Source organism: Cupressus sempervirens, chromosome 1, assembly GCF_028749045.1.
Source record: "Cupressus sempervirens isolate cs-2001-9-10 chromosome 1, ASM2874904v1, whole genome shotgun sequence".
NCBI classification, from domain to species: Eukaryota; Viridiplantae; Streptophyta; class Pinopsida; order Cupressales; family Cupressaceae; genus Cupressus; species Cupressus sempervirens.
In genome coordinates this window covers 673969690-673991942 of record NC_143118.1, presented here as the reverse complement: position 1 = coordinate 673991942, position 22253 = coordinate 673969690, and the positions used below count along the sequence as shown (strand labels likewise).

General features: G+C 36.0%; 1 protein-coding gene across 2 annotated transcripts in view; it reads left to right on the top strand.

Annotated features, from left to right (window-relative positions):
- The first annotated feature begins 4692 nt into the window (after positions 1-4692).
- Positions 4693-22253, top strand: part of LOC149579670 (ARM repeat superfamily protein) — a 160611-nt gene continuing 143050 nt past the window's right edge. For both annotated transcript variants that reach the window (XM_089786504.1, XM_089786494.1), the window contains exons 1-4: positions 4693-4857; positions 5299-5440; positions 5675-5797; positions 19751-19908. In XM_089786504.1, coding sequence (XP_089642630.1) covers positions 5387-5440; positions 5675-5797; positions 19751-19908 — 335 coding nt within the window. In that variant the 5' untranslated portion in view covers positions 4693-4857; positions 5299-5386. The remainder of the gene's footprint in view (positions 4858-5298; positions 5441-5674; positions 5798-19750; positions 19909-22253) is intronic.

Below are 22253 nucleotides of genomic sequence, written 5' to 3'. Positions count from 1 at the left end.
GGGGGAATAGAGGGTAACTAGGTAAATTTCTAATTAAAACTAAGGGGATTTAATAGTGGTAATATTTTAGAGGATGGTTGTGCTATCTTTTTTTGGGATAATTCTCTATGGAATATTGTTTACAAAGGATATGATATGGGGTTGTTACCATGAATGCTAATGGTATTCCTTTGGGGGAGTGTCCTAAGAATTGTAGAGTATTGACATGTTGCATTCATGACTATGTTTGTCATTTATATCAACATAGCAGTAAGTCTATGAAGATTGGTAGAGTAGCAGACAGAGATCATAGTTGTACAGACAAGGTTTTGATTGTTTGGTAATGCGTAGTCAAGGACATGTTGTACCTTGTATCTTGATGACAAGGTTAAATGCGTAAAGTCTAAGTCAAAGATGTACGAAAGCTATAAGTGATTTACAAAGAGCACTGTAGAGATAGAGTGCATGGAAAGCAATTTCTAATGACCCTATTATATCTTCTAGTAGAGATATAATTTGGTGATGCACAATTAGATAGTGATCAAGGATAGTCTGATGGTGATGTCAGGAAGTGCACAAGTCCTAAAGTTGCACGTGTGAAGTTTTTTATATACTGTGAGCCAACAGTGCTATTGTAATTATGAATTAATTAATTATCTTATCATAATTAATTGGAAAAGCCTCAAGGCTGACTCAAGAAATTATTTTGAAGATATGGTATAAACGAAAGATGTTTTCTTTGTTTGTAAGACATGGAAATGTGAATGAAGTATGCAAAGTGATCAAGGATGTGTGAATTATAGGAGAGTGTTGTGGCAAATACGAGTAAGTGATCTAAGGGATTATTGGATGTAGAGTTCTTGATTTGGTGTCAAGATTAGAAGGAGCAGACGTCCAATTGACATGATAGAGAAAGAAAAAGGAAATACAATTCAAATCTATTATTTTGCAAGGAATAACACATAGATCATTTGGACAATGGGTTCATTGGTCTTTCCCCTGAAGCTGTTTGGACAGTGGGTCCATTTGCCTTCTACAATTCCTAATAGGGTGGGAATCTCCTAACAAGGATTCAAAGTCTCCTATTAGGGACTGATATGTATTGAATGTTGTTATAGACTCCTAATGTGGTCCATCCTCTAACAAGGAATATTTATATTAGTACATCATCTTTTGGGTACCACCCCCACTAGGGTTTTCCCTCTGATCAAGGGTTTTCCCTAGTTAACATATATGGTGTTATTGTGCACGAGTATCTTGTTGTGGTTTCTGATTATATTGCTCACATGGTTAATTTTGATTAAGGTTGATAATTATGATAATAGCTGGATAACCGATTCACCTCCCCCCTCTCAGTTATATTGGTGGACTATATATTCTAATAAGGGTGTCACGGATCCATGTTTATATTGGAGGAGGCTTTGTCTATATTGATAGATGGGAGGCTACCTGAGTTTCTAAAGAGGGTTTTAGGAAAGACAACAGGAAATGATTCAGAGGCATACTTGGTTTCGGCATAGAATAATCTTTGCTTATTTACTGGATCTAAATTTAGGGATTTCAACGGGTTAGGGTTACCTTTCTCATTGATGGGGATCCTGCAATATTGAATATGCTTTTGTTCGTTCTTATTAGTGAGCTACTCTGGATGAACTTTATGCAATTTTCCTAAGCTTTTTTTCTAAATCTTCTTGCCGGCGGGAAGGTTTTTTGTTTCTCTATTTTTTCATACTAGCTACCATTCTTCATTTTGTGATGTCCACCGTGAGTCTATGTTTGTTGTGGTTGAATTTGTTCTATGCTGCTTGGGAAATGTTTTCATGCTTTTGATATTACTCTCCTTTAGAATTTGTTTGTTTTTGGTCACATGTAGATTTGACAATATTTCAAATTTATTATGATGAGGAAGATCACATGATTTGATTTTCGTAGGTTGCTTCGCAAAATTTGTGTTCAGAGCAGAATTCGTCACCTTTGCTTGTTAGGATTATCATAATACTACAAACATTATTTCATACTTATTTTTATTGGTAAATGACCAAAGCCTTTATATTATATTAATAATTAAAAAAATTACAATGTTGAGTTCCTCCATTCAAAAGGGCATTGGTAGGAAAGAATGAAGAAGAAAACCTCCAGTCTAGCTTGGAACCATAGTCCTATACATAATACACATATAAAAGGGGCATACCCCAGTTTTAAAAATATTACATTGCTTTTAAATACTTAACCTATTTTGTACATAAGTTCTTGATACATTTCATACTAGGAAATCTTTCATTTTTAACGTTTAAATGATCTAATCTCAAAATTTAAAGCCTCCACCCTGCATACCAAAGATCTAAGCAGTTTGTTCAGGATTAGCCTATTGAAGATTTGCATTCACAATGCTATAAATTTGATTTGACAGTTAGAACATTTCATTAAAATTAAGATACTATGTTGCTCATGACTAGTAATCTGCTAGAGGATATTTAAATTGACTAATAAACCATTTACATAACAGAGTGGTTGAAAACTAAAAAACTAAATACTTGTCTTAAAATGCAGAATACAAATCTAAAAAGATGAAATTAAAGAGATCTAAAATATGTTTGGAATGAAATTGTGATTAGAACTGTTAAGATTTAATCCATAATATATAATTTATTGCATACAACTTACTTAATATCAACCTAATTGTAATGAGAATTTGATCTAACCTAAAATATATTAAACTGAGAAGAAAAGTGACATGAGAAACAACTCAATATCGGTAACCCAAAAGACTTAGAACAACAAGACAACACACTCAAATGCAACTCTACCCACCAGAAGACACATACAAGACACACCAGACAAAGGACAGAAAGTGAAGAGCAACGCCAAACCAAGGAAAACAATCAAGCAAAACAGGAGAGACAAAGCCCTCAAAGAAGAGCTTTAGAGAGCCAACACCCCAGAAGACAGAAAGCAAAAAAGAAAAAGGAAGCAAAAGCAAAGCAAGAGGGAACACAGACAAACCTAAAGAGCAAAACCAATCGCAAAGAGAAGGGAGAGAAAACAAAACCAACCCTAATCTAGATAGGGGAAATGAGAGATACTTTATAAACTATAATAAAGTATAAAATAATTTTCTTAAAATTAAAATTATAATCTTATACTCATTAATTTTAAATTTCAATTTAATTGTTATAAGTATATAAAATAAATTATAATTTTATTATATGATTATTTATTAAATAGTTTTTATAGTCAGTCAAATTCAAATTGTATTTAATATTATAGTTACAACTATTATTAAATTAGACAAATACTAGTGTGACACTATGTTATAAAGAATTGTTATAAAATTAATTTTGATTATTTTATTTTAGATTAAATATATCATCCATATATTTTAGCCGATAGGCTATTTGTGGGAACTTTATTCTCAAAAAATATTTTTGACAGAAAAGTTGTCAATTGACTGGAAAGGTTGTTGTCATTTTGGCCAAAAATTGTAAATCCTTCCCGTTAATTAGTTATCAGTCGTTTTTATCTAACTTCACTTTTAACTCTTGTTTTCATATTTATTAGTTGTTATCTCCACTCTTAACTATTTTTTTTCTCTTTTTATTTATTAAAACATAATTATTTGTGATCTCCACATTACCTCATGTTGTTTATTTATTTAACTTTTGATTTTTAAACTTGATTTAAATTTTAGTTTTTAAATTATTTAAATTAATTTTTTATATTAGTTTAATTTTTTTTTAAAAATATTATTTTTTAGTCTCTATAATTTGTTTAATCAATAGAATATTTGTTAGAGATGTTACTATTTTTTCATATTATTCTTTTGATATTTCTCTTATTAAGTTTTCATAATAATTTTTTTATGGGATTTTTTTAAATGATTAGTTTTTTCATATTTAATAAATTGAATTTTAATAATATTTATTAATCTATTTAAAATATTTTAGTAAATATTGTGTTATTTAAATTAAAAATTATTAATAATCTATTTTGTTCACATAAGATTATATTTATAATCTCCACTTTTAATCATTATTTTTCTTTCCCTATTTACTTAAAAAAATAATTACTTTTAATCTCCACATTAGCTCATGTTGTAATCTCTATTTATTCAACTTTTGATTTCTAAAATTGATTTAAGTTTTAGTTTTTAAATTAATTTAATTTATTTTTAATATTAGTTTAATTTTTCCTTTAAATATTATTTTTCAGTTTCTATAATTTATTTAATCAATAGAATATTTGTTAGAGAAGATTTTTTGATAGATTTTTTTAAATAATTTTTTTCATATTTGATAAATTGAATTTAAATAAATAATATTTATTAATCTATTTAAAAGATTTTAGTAAATATTATTTTATTTAAATTAAAAATTATTAATAATCTAATTTGTTCTCATAAGAATATATTTTAAAAAATAATATATCATCTACTAGTTTAATTTAATTTATAATCCCAATATAAATATTACCTAAAAGACATCAAATATCGATTTTTTTAATCGTAAGATATCAAAATTATTATTAAGAATAAATAAATAAACACTTTAAAACTAATATCATATTAATTTTTTCAAAAGAATAACCCTTTCCCACATCATGGTTCGTGGTAACTAAAATGTCCGAGATCCCTTCCTTGAAGAAATCAGAATTGCTAAGTCCCTCTAAAACCCTAGTATCAATGTTATAAGTTTGTTGAATTGAAGATTTATAAATATCGAACACGATCATGACTCAGATTTTCGAGCATTCATAATTTAGCAATACCTAAACCCATCCCACCGTCAAGAAGGAATGCTGCGAGTGGCCTAGGCGGTACCTCTGTTACACAACCTCAGGACAATTCAGTTGTTTGTAAATCATGATTACAAACTCTGAACCGTAAGAAATTGCTTTCCTTTTCAGTAGACGGTAGCAAACGCTTTTATTGACACAGCATGATGATTTGGAGCTTCGCTAAATGAGAAAAATTGATAATGTTGCTAGCTTTTCGCGAAATAAAGCACAAATTTTTAATTATTAGTAATCTGCGAGTTGTGTTGTTTCGCACCTTTTCTTGTTTGGTTTTCATTGAATGCAAAATTCTTAAGAATTTAATTTCCATTACTGTAGATAACCTAAGAAATTAATGTGTTTTCAACATTGCCTTCTTAGTTTATGGTTATTTATGGTGTTTCTAACCATTGAATGATTTTGATGAACTATTTTTCTGCATCCCAACATTCTGAAGATCAAATATCAAAGCAAACAATGTGTAATGTATATCTTAATCAGAAAGTATATGCGTGGTTCTAAGAAATAAACATCATTTTTAATTTACAGCTGAGTTTGCCTATTTGTAAGAGTTTTGAGGTATTGGACTTGGACATTCAAGCTCAAAGAAGAAATCTGAACTCGCTCATCGATTAAAATGGAGCATTCTGTCAAGGGCCTTAACAAAGGGCCTGGTGGGAGGCGTTTTGTGGTACGTGTTCTCCTCCTTACTATCTGATTTTTTGACTGAATTTAGTTTATTTGTATGGAAGAGAATCCGATGGTTATGTAGATAGGTTTTAATATGCACAAGCTTCCAAAATTCCTAGCCATCTCAATAAAATTCCTAGCCATCTCAATTATTAATTTTTATTTGGAAATATTAGAAAATGCCTTCTGCAGTTCTGGAACTTTAATGATTTTGCTGCTTATTGGGTTTCTATAGTTCAAGAGCTTTGCTCAGCGCCTTGAAGAGGTTGATGTCGATGTATTCCGAAGTCTAGAGCCTGTGAAATTCGAGCCAACTCAGGGATCATCGTTTTTCCATGAAAACCTCGTCCGATGGCGGGTATGTCTTTTATAAGTTTCAAAGAGTATATATTTGTTTTCGGTTTGGTGCGTCTAATATATATTTTTGTTAGAATTTGACGCAGCAGGGGTAAATGCATACTTCTATTGGATATTATTTTGTTTTGAACATATATGACTGCTGAATTCCTTTTATCAGTTCTGAGAATTCCAGAGACGATTATTTAATTGTTATCGGCAAATTAATTACTGCCATAAACAAACTAGCTAGTTGTGGCGAACAATGACCTGCATGATCATGAAATATAAACAGCAAGAATTAATGGAAACATATGATAACAGTTCTCGGTGGAAAACATATTTCTATTCCAGAATTGAGTTAAATGATAAGAGAAATCACTAGCATTGTAATTATTTTAATCATATTTTCAGTCATAAAATTGCCTCCTACTTTGGATTTGGCTGCTTCCACTTAACAAGAGGCAGTTCTTTCCAGTGACTTAAAAAATCATCCAGGTGTCGGAAGAGAGCCACTCATTATATTATTCATGTTTAGAACTGGAAGCAATCAGGATATGTCATTATGTGAGTCTCGTCAAGTTTGTTACCAGCTAAAAACAAGCTGTAACTGTTGAAATCTCGAAAAATTCCTCAAATTGAAAGTAAAGTAGAGAATTGGAAGCAATTGTTGAAATGTGAAGTTGGATACACAGAATAAACCTAGAACTATTGCTATGTTTGAAATTCTAATTTGAAACTGCTGAAAGCAAAAGCCTGAAACTCATTACAAACAGTAACAGTTTGCTGAAAAGATTTTTGAGAATTATAGCACCCACTACTGCAAATAGAAGAGACAGTGCATGAGATAGAAATTCCAATTAGAAGCAAATTTGATGCCAACTCAGTCCAAAAAATAAGGGTGTTATGGGCAAGTGCTCTTGGGCAAAAAATTGAACCTTTAGACAGCTAAAGAAAAGAGATTTCACAAGAAATAACCTGAGCTTTTGATGGAGGGGACATGCCTCTTTTTTTAGATACACAAGACAACCTAATTATTGCCCTGTTAACAGGTTTTCTAAAACTGGACTGGGTCTTTGTTTGGGTTCACTTAGGGTCTGGCCCTGGTCTGGGCACATCTGAGATGTAATTGGGCTGCATTCTGGGGAGCTGCAGTGTTTCTAAAATAATTGCAAAAAGACCTAAGCTTTACAGAAGAAGACTATGTAACCCTTACTAACCCTAAAAAGACACATCTTTGAAGGATCTGGAGATTGGTTAATAGCAGTAATACTCTCAGAATGGTAATGTGCCATGAAGGTCTATTTACTTTCAGTCATGAAGGTCTTAAATTCGGCATGGCGATAGGGTCTTTGCTCCTCAACTAGCCTTGGTCTCAGCAGGGAATGTGCTGGGGGTGCTACCCCTTCACTTCGCTGCGTGCTGCCAACACCAAATTCCTACTTTAGTTTTGAAAAGAAAAATTGTTTCGGGATGTGCTAGTTGGAACAGCACTACTTTTCCACCAGAGCTTTTCTTATTAATTCTTTAAATAATTGAATTTCATTAATATTATTTCTTTGCCAATTCTATCCGGGTTCTGTGTGATGCTACTATGATATAAATCCAAGGTCCAAAGTAAGGCTTACAGGTTTTTCCATTTTGTGGTGATTTTTTTGATTTTAGTAACTACCAAGTTATCTTTAGATACAAATTCAATTTAAGATGGCTTCAGCTCCAAGACACAGATTAAGCAGTGTCCAGATATGTAGCTTGTGAACTGTTCCAATCATATTATTATTCAGAAGTTGAGAGTAAGCGCACAACGCAAATTCTAAAACTCATACTGAAATATAAGAATTCCAAATGCAAACAGGAATACAATGATTCAGAAACATAGAAACATGAATATGCTTCATGTACTTACATACGCTCATGTACAAATATGTGATTGCTCTGAATTTTTTTAATATGTTTTGGGTCCCAAGTTATAGTTCAACATATTTATTTTATGTGGCTCATTCTTCTTGCTATGGTTATCTAGCAAGAGAGAGTTGAATATATGGTTTCATTTATAGGTTAGGGTATTTGTGTATTGGTAAATTTGATATTTAATTGTATCTTTCTGACATATACTACTTTTTTTTTTTCAACCATTTTTTTTAAAAAAAAAAGAGGGGGTAAAAATTTATTCAATCAAAATCATAGTACAGAGCAAAGGCCCACGGCTCACATCAACACTACATATTCCTGTCTCCCAATAACAGCTGCTCAACAATCCCACTATACTCAAAAGGCAACTCATCCCTTCCACTAACATCCCAATCATCCATGTTCTTTGAAGCCCACTTCGCCAAACAATCAGCCACTCTGTTCCATTCTCTAGGTGTATGACGAAAGGAGACAGAGTCTAAGGAATTACAGAGACTTAAAGTCTGTTTGACCAAAGAGGCTAATTGCCAACTAACATCCTCCAAACTCTGGTTATTCAGCATGCCCACAACAATCTGAGAATTAGACTCATAGATGATCCTCGTTCAGCCTAAAGAGCAACCTCTCTCAACCACAATCTTAATAGCAAGGGCCTCCATCAGATTATTAGAGTGTTAACTTTTGTAAATAGAGAAGAGAAAAACCATACCACCATCATTGCCTCTACCTATGCTCCCAATACCAGCATGACCAAGGTTCCCACGAGAAGAACCGTCCTTATTAATCTTCAAGGTCCCGGCCGAGGGAGGAGTCCACCTCCCATCCCGAAAAACTTGTTGCTTGACGTGGTGAGGTCTTTTTCCAAGGGTGCATCCTTGTCCACTATCTCCCAGATTCAAATTCCGCACGATAGCAAGATCACTAGGATCAATACTTTCAGACATATCACACTTAGCAAAAATAGTCTCTTGAAGCCTACTAAGAATCATCCTCCACAATTGCAAACTTCCTAATTTGGAATCATAGAATATTTTGCAGTTCCTCTCCAGCCAAAGGTTCTAGAGAATGAGAGTCGGTTCGACTGTTTAGGCAGCCCAAACTCTCCCAAAAGTCAATTAGAGAGGTAGCATGAATATGACCATGTCGCCGAGCCTCCCACCATCTGTGCCATATCTCTCCTGAAAAAAGGGCAAAGAAAAACAAGTGAGAGGTACATTCCTCATTGTTGGAATAGGGGAAACAAATTGAAGGTCCTTGAAAACCTTGTTTGCGAAGATTCTCCCAAGTGAGGCATTTGTTTTGAGCCAGCAACCATAAGAACAAATTACATTTGGGCCAAGAAAAGGTAAACCAAACCTTCTTCCACTAGTACACCTCAGCTGGACCATGCAGGTTACTGTCAAGCATAGCATAACCTTGCACCACAGTAAACTTGCCTTTTGGGCTAGGACTCCAAGCCAAAGCATCCCGCTCATTAAGGGAGCTGCAAAACCTACTTTCCAAAGCTTTAGTGAGAACAACACGATCCTCATCGGAGCCACCCACGGGCCACTCCTGAGGGTCTTTCCAGCAAGTCACCTCCACCTGTCCCATACGCTTGATCGTCTTAAAATGCTCCACCGTAAACCATCTAGCGTTAGTAAACATGTGGCAAAGAGGTTGAAGTTGGGGGAAGCTAGAAAGAATGGGAGGGTGGCCGTCCCAAGAGTCCTACCAAAACAGGGCATCAGAGCCACTGCTACAAATCCAGAAGAGACTCTCCTTAATAAGTTGAGCTTCCTTCTTAAGAGTGTCCCAAATACAGGAACCTTTACCTGCTAGAGTAAGTCGTGGCACATCAAGGCAATTAGCACCCAGAAAATACTTGTGGGCAAGAATCTTGGCCTAATCTTGATCCTGGCTTTTGCACCATCACCAGTGCAGCTTGGCAGCAAAGCCATGACAACAAGAGCCATTGATCTAAGACCAAGGCCCCTGGCATGCTTCAGCCTACACATAGACTCCCACTTGACAAGGCTCCACTTCGAGGATAGAAGGCTGCTAGACCAAAGGAATTGCCAAGTTAAAGCATCAAAATCCCTCAAAAAGTTGGAAGGGGGAACTTGAACACAACACCTATAAATTGGGAGAGATTGCACCACAGTCTTTAGGAGAACCACTCTCCTAGCTGAAGATAACCATCTGTAAGTCCAATGACTAACCTTACTCCGAAATTTATCCAAAATCCCCTGCTAGTAGTCTCTATGCTGAGAACCCAAGACCAAAGGAACCCCAAGGTACATCAAAAAAAGGGATCCGATTTGAAATCTAAGAATCCTTGCAATCCTGCTCTGAATAAGCCGAGGAGTGTTAAGGAAATAAATGGAAGACTTATCATCATTAATAAACTGACCTGAAGCCTTCAAATAGATATCCAATGCTTGCCTGAAATTCACTGCCTCACTGATTCTAGCCATGCCCAATAACCCAATGTCATCCACAAATTGAAGATGAGAGCAGGAAGGAAGATTATTATTCCAACTCCAACATTGGATAAGACCTTGCCTCACTTGAGATTTTATAAATCTGCCAAGACCCTCTGCCATGATAATGAATAAATAGGGAGATAAAGGATCCCCTTGCCAAAGTCCCCGAGAAGCCCTAAACAATTCAGAAGGTTCCCCATTAATGAGAACTGAGAAGGAGGATGAGGTAACACAGCTTAGAACCCAATTCACCCACTCCTCATCAAAACCAAAGGCCAAAAGAATTTTTTGTAAGAACTCCCAACTCACCTGATCATAAGCTTTAGCCATGTCGAGTTTAATGAACATAGCTTTCTCCTTAGATGCAACCATAGAGTGAATAGCCTCCATTGCTATCCCAACCCCATCCAAAATCTGGCTTCCTTCAACAAAACCACCTTGTTCAACAGAGATCAAAGAACCAAGGAGTGGTTTGAGTCTCTTAGCGATCAATTTGGTGATGATCTTATAGACAACATTGCATAACTCTATAGGCCTAAATTGGTCCAATTGATTAGTCCCTTCCTTCTTAGGTACGAGAGCCAAGAAAGTAGAATTCAAAGACTTCAACATCTATTTGTTTCTATGAGATTCTTGAACCACTTCTAGTAGATCAAACTTTATTATTTCCCATAATTCTTGGAAAAATTCAATCGGAAAACCATCTGGGCCAGGGGCCTTACCTTTTTTCATATTAAAAACAACTTTCTCCAATTTAGGTAACAAGATAGGACTTAAGAGGGTCTCATTCATCTCAGCAGGGACCAAGTGGGGAATACAATCCAAGATGGCACGGTCCTTGGTCCTAGCAAGAAGATCTTCTCTAGTAAAAAGATTAGAAAAATAATTGACAGCTTCCCTAGAAATTTCTCCGTAGGAAGAGATCCGATCTCCATCAGTAGAGACAATAGATGAGATAGAATTTTCTTGTCTTCGAGCCTTAATCGAGTTATGGAAGAAAGCAGTGTTCCTATCACCTTCCTGTAGCCAATCAACACGAGATTTCTGCTTCTAGAAAATCTCCTCGTGAAGCTCCCATTCCTCTAGTCCCTTAAGAGTCGAGGACTCAGCTTTACTCAAATCCGAGGTCAACCCTTGGTCTCTAATCTGATGGGTAATATTATCCAACTTGGTCTGAGCAACTAACTTTTGAGAATGGAGATTCCCAAAATGCTATTAATTCCATCTCTTAAGCTTGTACTTCACATGTTGAAGCCTCTTACTGAAAGTAAACATAGCCATTCCATGGGCAGGCATCCCCTCACACCACCAATCCACTTTAAGGTCAGGTAAAGACAAGTCTCTGAGCCACATCAATTCAAATTTGAAAGAGGGATTTTTGGTGACTATGTATGAGTTGATGGAAAGCTTAATGGGGTCAGTGGTCAGAGCCTCTCTTGTCAAGAATTTCAGAATTGGTGATCCACCTATTGTTCATCCGATAGCAGGAAACCAAAAATCTGTCAAGCCTTTCTGAGATAGCCTCACCACCACATCTCCGATTATTCCATGTAAAGACTCCATTGGTTGACTTTACATCAATGAGATTCAAGGAGCCAATCATATCCTTGAGCAGATTTGAAGACAGGTCCAGCCTAGCTAGCCCACCTCATTTTTCCTCTAGACTAGTAACAACATTAAAATCTTTTGCCATAATCCATGGGAGAAAAGGGTCTAGGGAGCGGATGAATCTGATATGAGCCCATAAATGGGATTTACTTGAAAAATCAGTAGGAGCATAAATATTGGATAAAAGACACCTTTCTCTAGTCACAAAGCTAGAGGCAACCAAAGAAATGGAAGACCGACTAGAAATCCACCATAAGGGGGAAACTTTCCTTGGGTCCCAGAAGCAAGCCACCCCCCAAACTGTTCAAGGCACCCACTCCCTGCCAAGAGCCCTGAGGCTAGATACGCGAAGCACAGTTAGCCAATCCATCCATTGTAAGCTTGGTTTCTTGAATAAAGACCACATCAAGAGATTGAGACTCAATTAATTTGCGAACAACCTTTTGTTTGGGGATGCTGTTCAACCCCCTTACATTCCATGACAACACAATCATTTATGGGGGTGGGAGAAATGAGAATCAATGGGTTTCACAGACCCAGACTCAACCAAATTTTCACCCATTAGCTTCACCTTCTCCTAATCAGTCTTCCTACCACTCTTTGACGGTTTATCAAAATACCTCTTTTTGAAGGATTTCTGCTGTATGCCTAAAACAAGAGGAGCCTTATTACACTTTGCAGAATCTGAGGTCCCCTTGGGTGTAAGGGGGTCAGGGGCCACTAAGATTGGGCCCTTCGAACCCTGTGACCCATGAAGATCTCCAATAACTTGAACAAGAGGAGGCAAATCAATATCCAGCTGTCTAGCCTGTTGGTCCCCTGTAAATAGGATCTGATCCTCCCTCTGCATATCCCTAGCTTTAATCTCATGCTGACCTTTGGCCCCAGAAGAGAGCTCAACTGGGTTACCTTCCTCTTGGACCAAGTCTCCAAGAGCATGAAACCTGTTAAAGTTGCCATCAGTCCGCCTGTCCATCCATGTTCTCTTCTTACCTTTGCCTTTGTTACTAGACTTAATTTGAGTAAATCCCTCGCTATCAACAGGTCCTTTAGATAAAGTAGCCTTCCCCTTGTCCTCCCTAGGGGGTCCGGGGGCAGCCAAGGTGGGGGACTTATTCCTGGGACATGTTGATGTAAATGAACATATTTATGGCAAATTCTGCATCTAAATGGTAGGGTCTCGTAATCCAACTGTTGGATCCAGGAAGATGATCCCATGCAAATCTCTATAGAATCTGATAACGGATTATTTAAATCAACTTCTACACAAATACAAGCAAAAGAAATAACCTTACGATCTTGAGTCTGTGTAGTCGAACCCACAGGTTTTCCAAGAAGCAGCGAGATTGAGTGAAGAATATCTTCCCTCCAGAATTCCAAAAGAAGCCTCGACAAGCGAACCCGCATCGGAACTCATGAGGGGATTTCCTCAACAGAGTTAAAGCCCATGTGCCAAGGCTTGATGAAGAGTCCTACTTGATTAAAGAAATAAGGGCCTCCTTCAAATGCCTTATTCCTGTCCGTCATGCTTGAAAAGATAACCATAAAATAGTTATTGGCTGCTAACAGAATCTCCATATCTCCTTCTGGGTTCCACAGTTGGCGAGCCCAAGACTCCAGCACAGGCAAGGAAAGGTGAATGCCCAGAAATTTGCAAATAAGAGCATGATTGCTCTAGTATTCGACATCCTCCAAAACTTGTTCAGGTTTAATAACCAAAATTGGCCCGTCCTCGGCTCTCTGCAAACATCCATTAATATTCTTTAATCGAAACATCTATTTTGGAGAGGATTCGCCTTCCCCCGATTGGGGTTTACCATTCAGATCCTTATTATTGGCATACAACAAAGAAGACAGCTCACCCATCTCCATATCTCTGACGGAAGGCTAGGAGGAGGCTATACCTCGATCCCCCATTCACCACCGAACCAAGACTCAGCCAAAAAAGAGGGGAGGATAGGGCAGAAGCCCCACAAACTCAAACCATTGCATGCCCCCCACCGAGGACGCAACAAAGGCAGTTTTTGGTCTGCAAAAAAAACCACCCATGGGCCGGAACAAGACCAGGCCACCCGTATCAATAGTGCCCACCCAAGCCAGTAGAATAGCAACCCCCGATAGTAGAAGCTAAGCTCGTCCCAGGAGTGCAGAACCCCATTGCAGATCGGGCTAGGGCACGCAGGCCCTAGCGCATGACTGGTTTTTTCTCACCATTCAATCAAGTTACTAAATCATAATGTTAATTAAGTTCCGATTCAAACCACTTGAGGGCTTAAGAACTGATGCAATTTTTTCTATTGATGACGATGTTATAATTCCATGTTCCATCTTGGAGTTTGCATTTAGTGTGTGGCAAAGTGCTCTAGAGAGTATGGTGGGGTTTGTACCACGCATGCACTGGGTTGATGCCAAGGTATTTTCGACATATACTACTTTCATCATGTAGCTTGTATAATAATATATACAATTATCATCTACTATCATTTCTCAAAGTGAAATTTACCTTGGAATTTACTTCTAAGCATATTTCTGAAACTTGGTTGAATTTCTCTGATTTGACAATCCTTGAAAGCCTCAAAGTAGGGTTACTGTATAATATTGAGTAGAATTGGATCAAATCAAGGAAGTATAGTGCCAAAGTTTGGGTTACATTCAATTCTGTTGACTTTTGAAACAATTGGTCATTAGATTTGGTCAGCTTTCTATAATTGCAGCATTCATGAATTTGGGAAATGGTTTTTTCATTAGATGTTTTGAATAATTTCCTAAGACTATTTTAGGTAGAACGTACTTCACATTTGAGAAATCGACACCTGGATATATTTCTGTTTAACTGCTAGCGATGACAATATTTTTATATATATTTTTGTTTTACAACTTACATCTATGGTTAGTGATTCTGCATTTGGAACTGTTTTATTAGCCATCTAATGATTATTTTAGCTCTTTAATCCATAGATGTATTTTCTCTTTTTATGCTGCACATATTTTGCAGACGCAAGGTATATCAAAATTGAAAACCATATTTGAGATTTTGGATTTAGATAAAGCTTTTCTGATTTGATTTCTATCTCAAAAGCAATATAAAAAGGATCTTGCATTTGTTAATGTTTTATTGACCATGGAATAAGTATTTTAGCTCTTAAATGATAGATGCCTTTTCCCTTTCTGCATCACAAATATTTCTCTCAAGCATATTATACCTAATAAATATCTTACAGATTTTGGATTTAGGCAATGTCTTTTTGATTTGAATGCTGTCTAAACTTAAAGAATTGGGAATACATTTATTAGTTTGATTGGTATATGAAGTCCAGATCAGCTTACTGCCTTTGTGTAATGTCCTTTTCTAGAGCAATCCTGATTTTGTACACAAGAAATTATTCAAACTTAAAATGAGCATTGCATTATTTTTCTAAGTATAAATTGATGAAATTTTATTATAATATTTAACTTATGATACTATGAATAATTCTGAGAATAGTACATATCTTGATTTTGCGCTATCCTTCAGGCTTTGATGATCTTCCAACAGTTAGATCTTATCTTGAAATTTTTTGTAGATGCTTACAAATTTTCTGAATCTGATGTTTTCAACCTCTTCGGTCAAGATTTGTGATGCAGGAGCATTCTAGGTGTAAGGGCAATCTTGCATTTACCCAAAAATATTTCTATTTCCAATTTTCTAGTTTTGTGTTTTCAATAAGGGCTATTCCTTGCGCAGAGTTGTTATTTGTGGGAGTTTGCTAATTTAGTAAGTTGGTGTTATGTGCTCAGATTGTTCTAATCTCATATGTGGAAGTTCATCTCAGACATATCAGCCTGCTAGATGAGTTTCATTGCCATAATATATTTATTAGTGTAGTTATTGCAGATTTTTGGTAAGAATTTTGGCTATCCAAACTTCTGACTCAGAGATGAAGGCCTAAATGGCTCTGAAATGAGATCAAACCTTGGCTGATCGACGCTTGTGCCATCAGTCGTTGTAGAACTTTAGCTGAGGATTCCAGAATGGGGTAATAGCCCACTTGGTCAACGGTTTGTTAGTTATGGTCCCCAGAAGTGGGCCATCTGAAAATGTAATTTGTAATTTTTAAATTGTCTTGAGTCAATCCTATGTAATAAAATGAAATAAATAATATATTATGAGGCTGGTCAGCCTTAAGGGTTAGGGCTTAGTGTCTAGAACCTTTCTGGGTGGTGAAAAATACCTATATAAGGAAGGCTCGTAGGTTGTCTAGGGTAGTTCTGGGTGATATTCGCAGCTTTGTCTTACAGACTGTTGGATATTGTAATTCTGAATTTTGTAATTCCACACTTCTGGATAATAAGAAGCCCATGTTTTTGTTATCTCAAATTTTTGTTGTTTCATTGTTTTTGTTGTGTGTTTGTGGCAGTGTTACGGGACTCGGACTCGCCTCTGACTTGGAAAGTCAAAATCCGACTCGGACTCGGACTCGGCGACCGGACTCGGCCAGGACTTGGCAAGGACTCGAAAAATCATACAAGTATAATAACAAACTTTTGAAGGAAAAAATTGAATAACATAATATAAAGTTGAAGATTTAAGATTTAAGATTCAATCCTTAATAGATTCTTGACATGCCACATCATTTTCAGAATTCATATACATTGTAAAAAACATCTTCCGGAAATCTCTATCTTTTAAAAAAAAAAAATTAAAAAATCAGAGTCTTGGGCTTTGGACTCGCCCAGGACTCGGCGAGTCCAGAGGCAGATTGCCTCGGAAACATGGACTCTGCCTCGGACTCGCAGAGTCCTGGCATGACTCGGCGAGTCCCGTAACACTGGTTTGTGGTATTAAATGGAGCACCCTTCATCAATTTGGGTTTCACCCAAACTTGATAAGAGAAATAATGGTTGTTGTCCTTAAATCTCTATAATGTCTCCACTTGGTTTAGTCGTGAAATGATAATTTCAACTTGAGGTGAGAACTGTAATATATGTATGAATTTTAACTTTTTTCAAATTTGAAGCTATTTCATTGTAATATTCAATAGAAAAGCTTAAGAATAATTTAAAAGTTAGGACTTAACTTTATTTAATTGCAGCAGCTTCCCTTCTCCTGTTGAGTACTGTTTTGTTTTATAATGAGCCTAATCCTTAGGGACAGATTTTAATCAAGTTCTTAGATCTTTAAGAAGGACCTCCTAGGGCTCTAGTTGCCTTATGGTCATTCTAGAATGGTTCTCAAACTATGTCACCTTCTCATTACGACTTTCTTCTCCCAAGGCCTTATGGATATCCTTTACTTGGTATATCCATCTTTATAATCCTTGGGAATGACTTTATCTCATCCTATGCCTAATGGATACCCTATACTTTGGTGTAGCCATCCTCATAATCCTTGGGAGAGTGTTTTATCTCTTTCTAGGTCTTGTGGATATCCACATTGGGTGTATTGATCGTCGCATGTGCACGTCCTGTCCTTATATTATAACAATATTTACTGCCCTTCAGAGATACATAATCTCTGGGTTAATTCCTTTCTAGGAATTTTGACATTCACCAAGAATGTCCTGGGTCCAGTCCTTAATTGCTAGTAAATGTAAACACTTATTAGCCAAAGAGAATTTCTCAACTTAGTTACGAAGAACTAAGCCCTGATCTGATCTAATGGTCACATTTTAGTTATCACAATAATATTTTATTTGCTGACGATCTCAATTAGGGACGAGGGATTGAGTTCCTTCTAATCCTTATTGCTTCTTCTTAAATTGATTGCTCAAGTCCACCACCACACTCTCTCATAAGTTTGCTATAATGGTAGTAGTCTTATATCACCTTCAAATATGCCTATGAAACCTTTCAAATCTTCTTTTATAATCTGCTATTCACTTCTTATCCTTTTCATAAACTTACTGTTTTAGGATTGGTGCATATGCTTGATCTATTTTTGAAAACACCACTCACATTTATCTCATATATCTACTCAAAACTATTACTATTCATAAAAGTTCACATATAATCCTTCACAAATCTGCAATAAACTTTTATATTTTCTTCATCATTAAATCTGCAGTCTTCCTTCTCATCAACAGCCCTTGGTGCCGGTGCTTGGCAATTTTAGACACACACTGTATCACACACTTTTTCACCCTTATATCCTTCTCATCTGAATTTGTCTGATTGGTATGCAACATGTACATATTGAAGAGTCTAAATGATGAGAATAAGTATATTTTATCTTGTCTGATCTTGCATGCCCTTATTCAGTTGATGATTGTAAGGAAACTTCCAAGCAAAAAGCATTATCGTTTCCACATAACCCATAATAGATTTGAAATTAATAAGCTCTTAAAATCCACATTCAAGAGAATAGACAACATACCCACAAAAAAATCCAGCCTTCAAAAGCATCCATCACTATGTATTATTTAGCAAAACTAGCATTGCAATACAATATTGAAAGCCTTCAAAGCCATAGCCACAACCAAGCAATCCATGTGAACAAGCTTGAATCGACACATGCCATGCCATGCTTTTTAACCTTCACAAATGCTCCCTTGGCTAACCTGTCAAGCCCTGTCTTGCTCAACTTTCCTTTTTGCTTTTTTCCCTTGCCTCTACAACTACCCTTGTGGTTGCATATATAATAGCAAGCTTCCACAAAACCACTAAGTGGTATTACGTAAACCATATGCTACCTAACCCCCATTGACCCACATTTAATATTTTCTTTAATATTAAATAATTACATAAAATACTATCACAATGTTACAGTACAATTCATTAAGAATATTCCATGGGAATCTCTCCATGTTGCATGCCCATCTAGGTGCTCCTAGGTGCAACATTACATAATAAATTATAAAATAAAATATAATAAAATATAAACAATATTATGCAATGTGTGCAACACACATAATCTCAATAATGATGCTTATGGGTTTTCAACTTTTCTGATTGATTGATCTATTTGCTGATATGCTCAAGTAATATACACTGCTATGATTTCCTGATCTTGTTCCTTGTAGATTACATACATAAAGTCCTACAAATCTGGAATAATCTACTTCATTAGAACTGCACTTACCAAATCTTCTTACAATCTTCTCTTTGATGATCTAAGGTGCATAAGCTTATCTTCTTTTGACACTCATCCCAGTAATCTATCCATTGCTATATCTCTCTTCCTCCCCTGAATTCTATGCGTTTACTCCTTGGTAGATGGAATTCGGTTGCAGATTATTTATATATTATTTTTCTCAATTCACAAGCTATGGAATGGACTGCTTTAGGTGTTTGTAATACGTATGATTTTTGATTTGATGCCAATAAGAAGCTCCAACACTATTGAATCCTTCAATTTGAATGCCAATGATTATTAAGTTCAAGTTTTGCAATCCAACTTGTCTTCTCCATTAAGAGCAGGTGCCTGTAATGAAGTATGCACAAGTATTTCTTCTCATCGTATATGATGCTGTCCTCATGATTACGTCCATTTCATGGTTTCTTTGTTGATGAATTTTTTACAGCTGGCAAAGTGTAATTCACATCAGTTATGTATGAAATGTTTTTGCTGTGTGTCTCCCCCTTTTGCCTTGATCAAACACCTCATTTATACCTCTGTGGAAGCGTTCAAGTCTCTTGGTTGTGACTCTTCAGGTGTCTATTGCACCTTGCCCATAAGCATGGATATTTTATTATCTTTTGATATAATACATTATTATATATTATATTTCTATTTAAAATTATATAATATCACATTTAAAAAAGGGGACATTACATAGTGATCTTAATAAATTGTAATATCAAAAAAGGGACATTAGAGTGGGGAAAGATCTTTGCTAGTTTTGGTGTTGTTCTTAATACAATTTGAAAGAGGTAAACTGATACCTAAGCTGTTCTAATTTCTTTCCCTTTTTGCAGAGCAAACACCTTTTAATTTGATGAATGTCTATGGTGATTCAGCAGATGTTTTATTTTGGCCATTGTCATCTAATTCATTTCTTTGTTCTCTCAACCAGGAACTGAATAGTGCAGCAGATTTTATTTCTCTTTATGAGGAATTAATGCCAGTGGTGCAGACATTACCTCAACTTTTGCTTCACAAGGAAATGATTCTTGCAAAACTTCTTTCTCGGGTTCATATGCAGGCAAGGCTGTCCCTTGAACCTATCCTCAGGTATGATGACTAGGACTGTTAGTTTCAGCTTTAGTAAAGTATCATTTGAATTTTGCAAATGATTTCTTTTTGATGGCCTTGTGATGGGGTATTTCATAGCTCAGAATGCTCTGCAGTTTATGGAGCATTATAAATGTTTACCTGAATCAGAAACAATGATTTTCTAGTTATTTCGAGTAGAACAAGCACATTATTTTCACTTTGCATATGGCTTCTACAATATTCACTCCTTAACTTTGGCAGATGCACCGAATTCGATTTAGTCTCTAAAAGAACTTTACAATCACTCCTTTCAGCTTTTTGTGTGCCTCTAGAAGACCAAATGACTGAAAAAATGAATCATTTTAATGTTTTATGATTATCCAGTGGGTTTTGTTTTTTTGATATGAGAGTTCATGTCTGGAAATAAGTGAGTTGTTTGCTAGACCGATTTGAGACTCAGTGGTCATCCAAAATTGACTTAGTGTGGGAGTCTAGTCAATCTTGTGCATTTCAGATTTTGATTTGCAAGTCCTGGTGATTCTATGTGAGTGTTTGAAAGATTCCCTCTGGTCTGATCTGATATTTCTGAACTTCATTTTTTGGAGTTTATTTTCAAGGGTTTTGACCGAGTTTAAATGCCAAGTGATTGTTTGGGTGTTTAACTATGAAACATATGCAAGACACAATGTGTTTGGTTCCAAACTGCAAATATATAAAGGACTAATTAAAAAATTCTGAGTTCTGATATATTTAAAACAGCAACTCAAACTCTATATTTGCGATTTCATTGCAAAAGATGCATACCAGGAAATCAGCAGTCAACCACTTGATGAATTTTATTGATGAAACTGAGGAATCACAAGAGTAGGGGTTTGCAACTTGCTTGGGTGGCGCCAATTGCTTTTATTCTCATCAGAAAAAAATATTGAAAACAAATGATGAAAGAAACAATGAAAATGCTAAACCCCAGGCCTGGCCTACAGACAAGGTTGTCAACTTCAGACTTGCAATCCTCAATGAGCATAATAAAATTTGAGTAGCAAATTATTCATGAATAATACAACTGGCTTAAGAAGCTATACCCTTTCAAATCTGCCTCTAAATTTATCTGTTCCTAGATAAATTCTTGCAGAAATTCACCGACGATGCCCAAGCAACCTTGAGGGGACATTCATATTTATTGAATAATTCTTATCTAAATATACAAAACCCTAGAAGAACTAATTCCTGTAGGAAATTCTGTAAAATCTGCCTATAAATCATGCAATGTAGCTCAAAGAGAAACCTTGTGTAAATTCCCCTCAATGGTGAACTGGGCTTTTATCCAACTCACAATTCTTCAAGGGATTTTGTTCTCAGAAGATAGTTGCTCTATGAGAGAATTCTGAAGTTGAGCCAACATAATGAACAAATATGAAAAATAAAACCTTTTAATAAGATCCTCTTTTCCTTGGTATTCAATGCCTCATCATAATTTTCTTAAATTTCCTTTCCAATCCACAGGTGGCATCCAAGTCTAGGGAACATTATAATTGAACTTTATAAAACATTTCATTAAATTTATGTGTGCAATTCATAGTAAACACGGGGATGCATCCCCACCCTTTCCCCTGATGCACCCGAGACGGGGACGCACCTGGGATGGAGGGACGACGTTCCCGCGTCCCCAGCGGTGCCACCATTCAGCCGCCGTTTCTTTGGGGACAGGGGAAGTCCCTGCATCCCCTGTGGAGATGGGGGGGAGGGGAACAAGTCCCCTATGGGGATGGGGGGACAGGAATAAGTTCCTTGACCCCTCCAGGGGACAGTTGAGTGTGCCCTATCCAACCAACAAAAAACTAAGTAAACATGATTTATTATTCTATTGCATGTTTATAATCTTATCATGTTGCTCAATGTAATCATCTCGATGATGAGATACTCATACTTTTGATATCTATGACTTTTATTATTTAGTATTTATATAATAGAAGTTAGAACTCTTTCATTTGCTCATTTGAGTATTTAAAATTTTGATATTTATTGTTCAAAGTTCTACTTTCATGTTCAATGTTCAATGTTCAAGACTCAAGTATAAAAATTTTATTATTTTAGTAAATTAACATTTTACACCTTTATGCCTTATATTGTTATACATCTTTTCATAATTAGTGTTTTACGTATGATATGTATAGTATATACTATATATCCCCTGTCACCTCCTCCCGTCCCCTGCTGCCGTCCCCCCGCTGTCCCCCAACCGTTTCCAAATTGAGGCGCCCTTGTTCCCCCTTTCCTCCCATCCCCGCATCCCCCAGGCTGGTGTAACTATGGTGCAATTTAACTTTATAATGAAATATTATAAACCTACTTTATAATTTAAT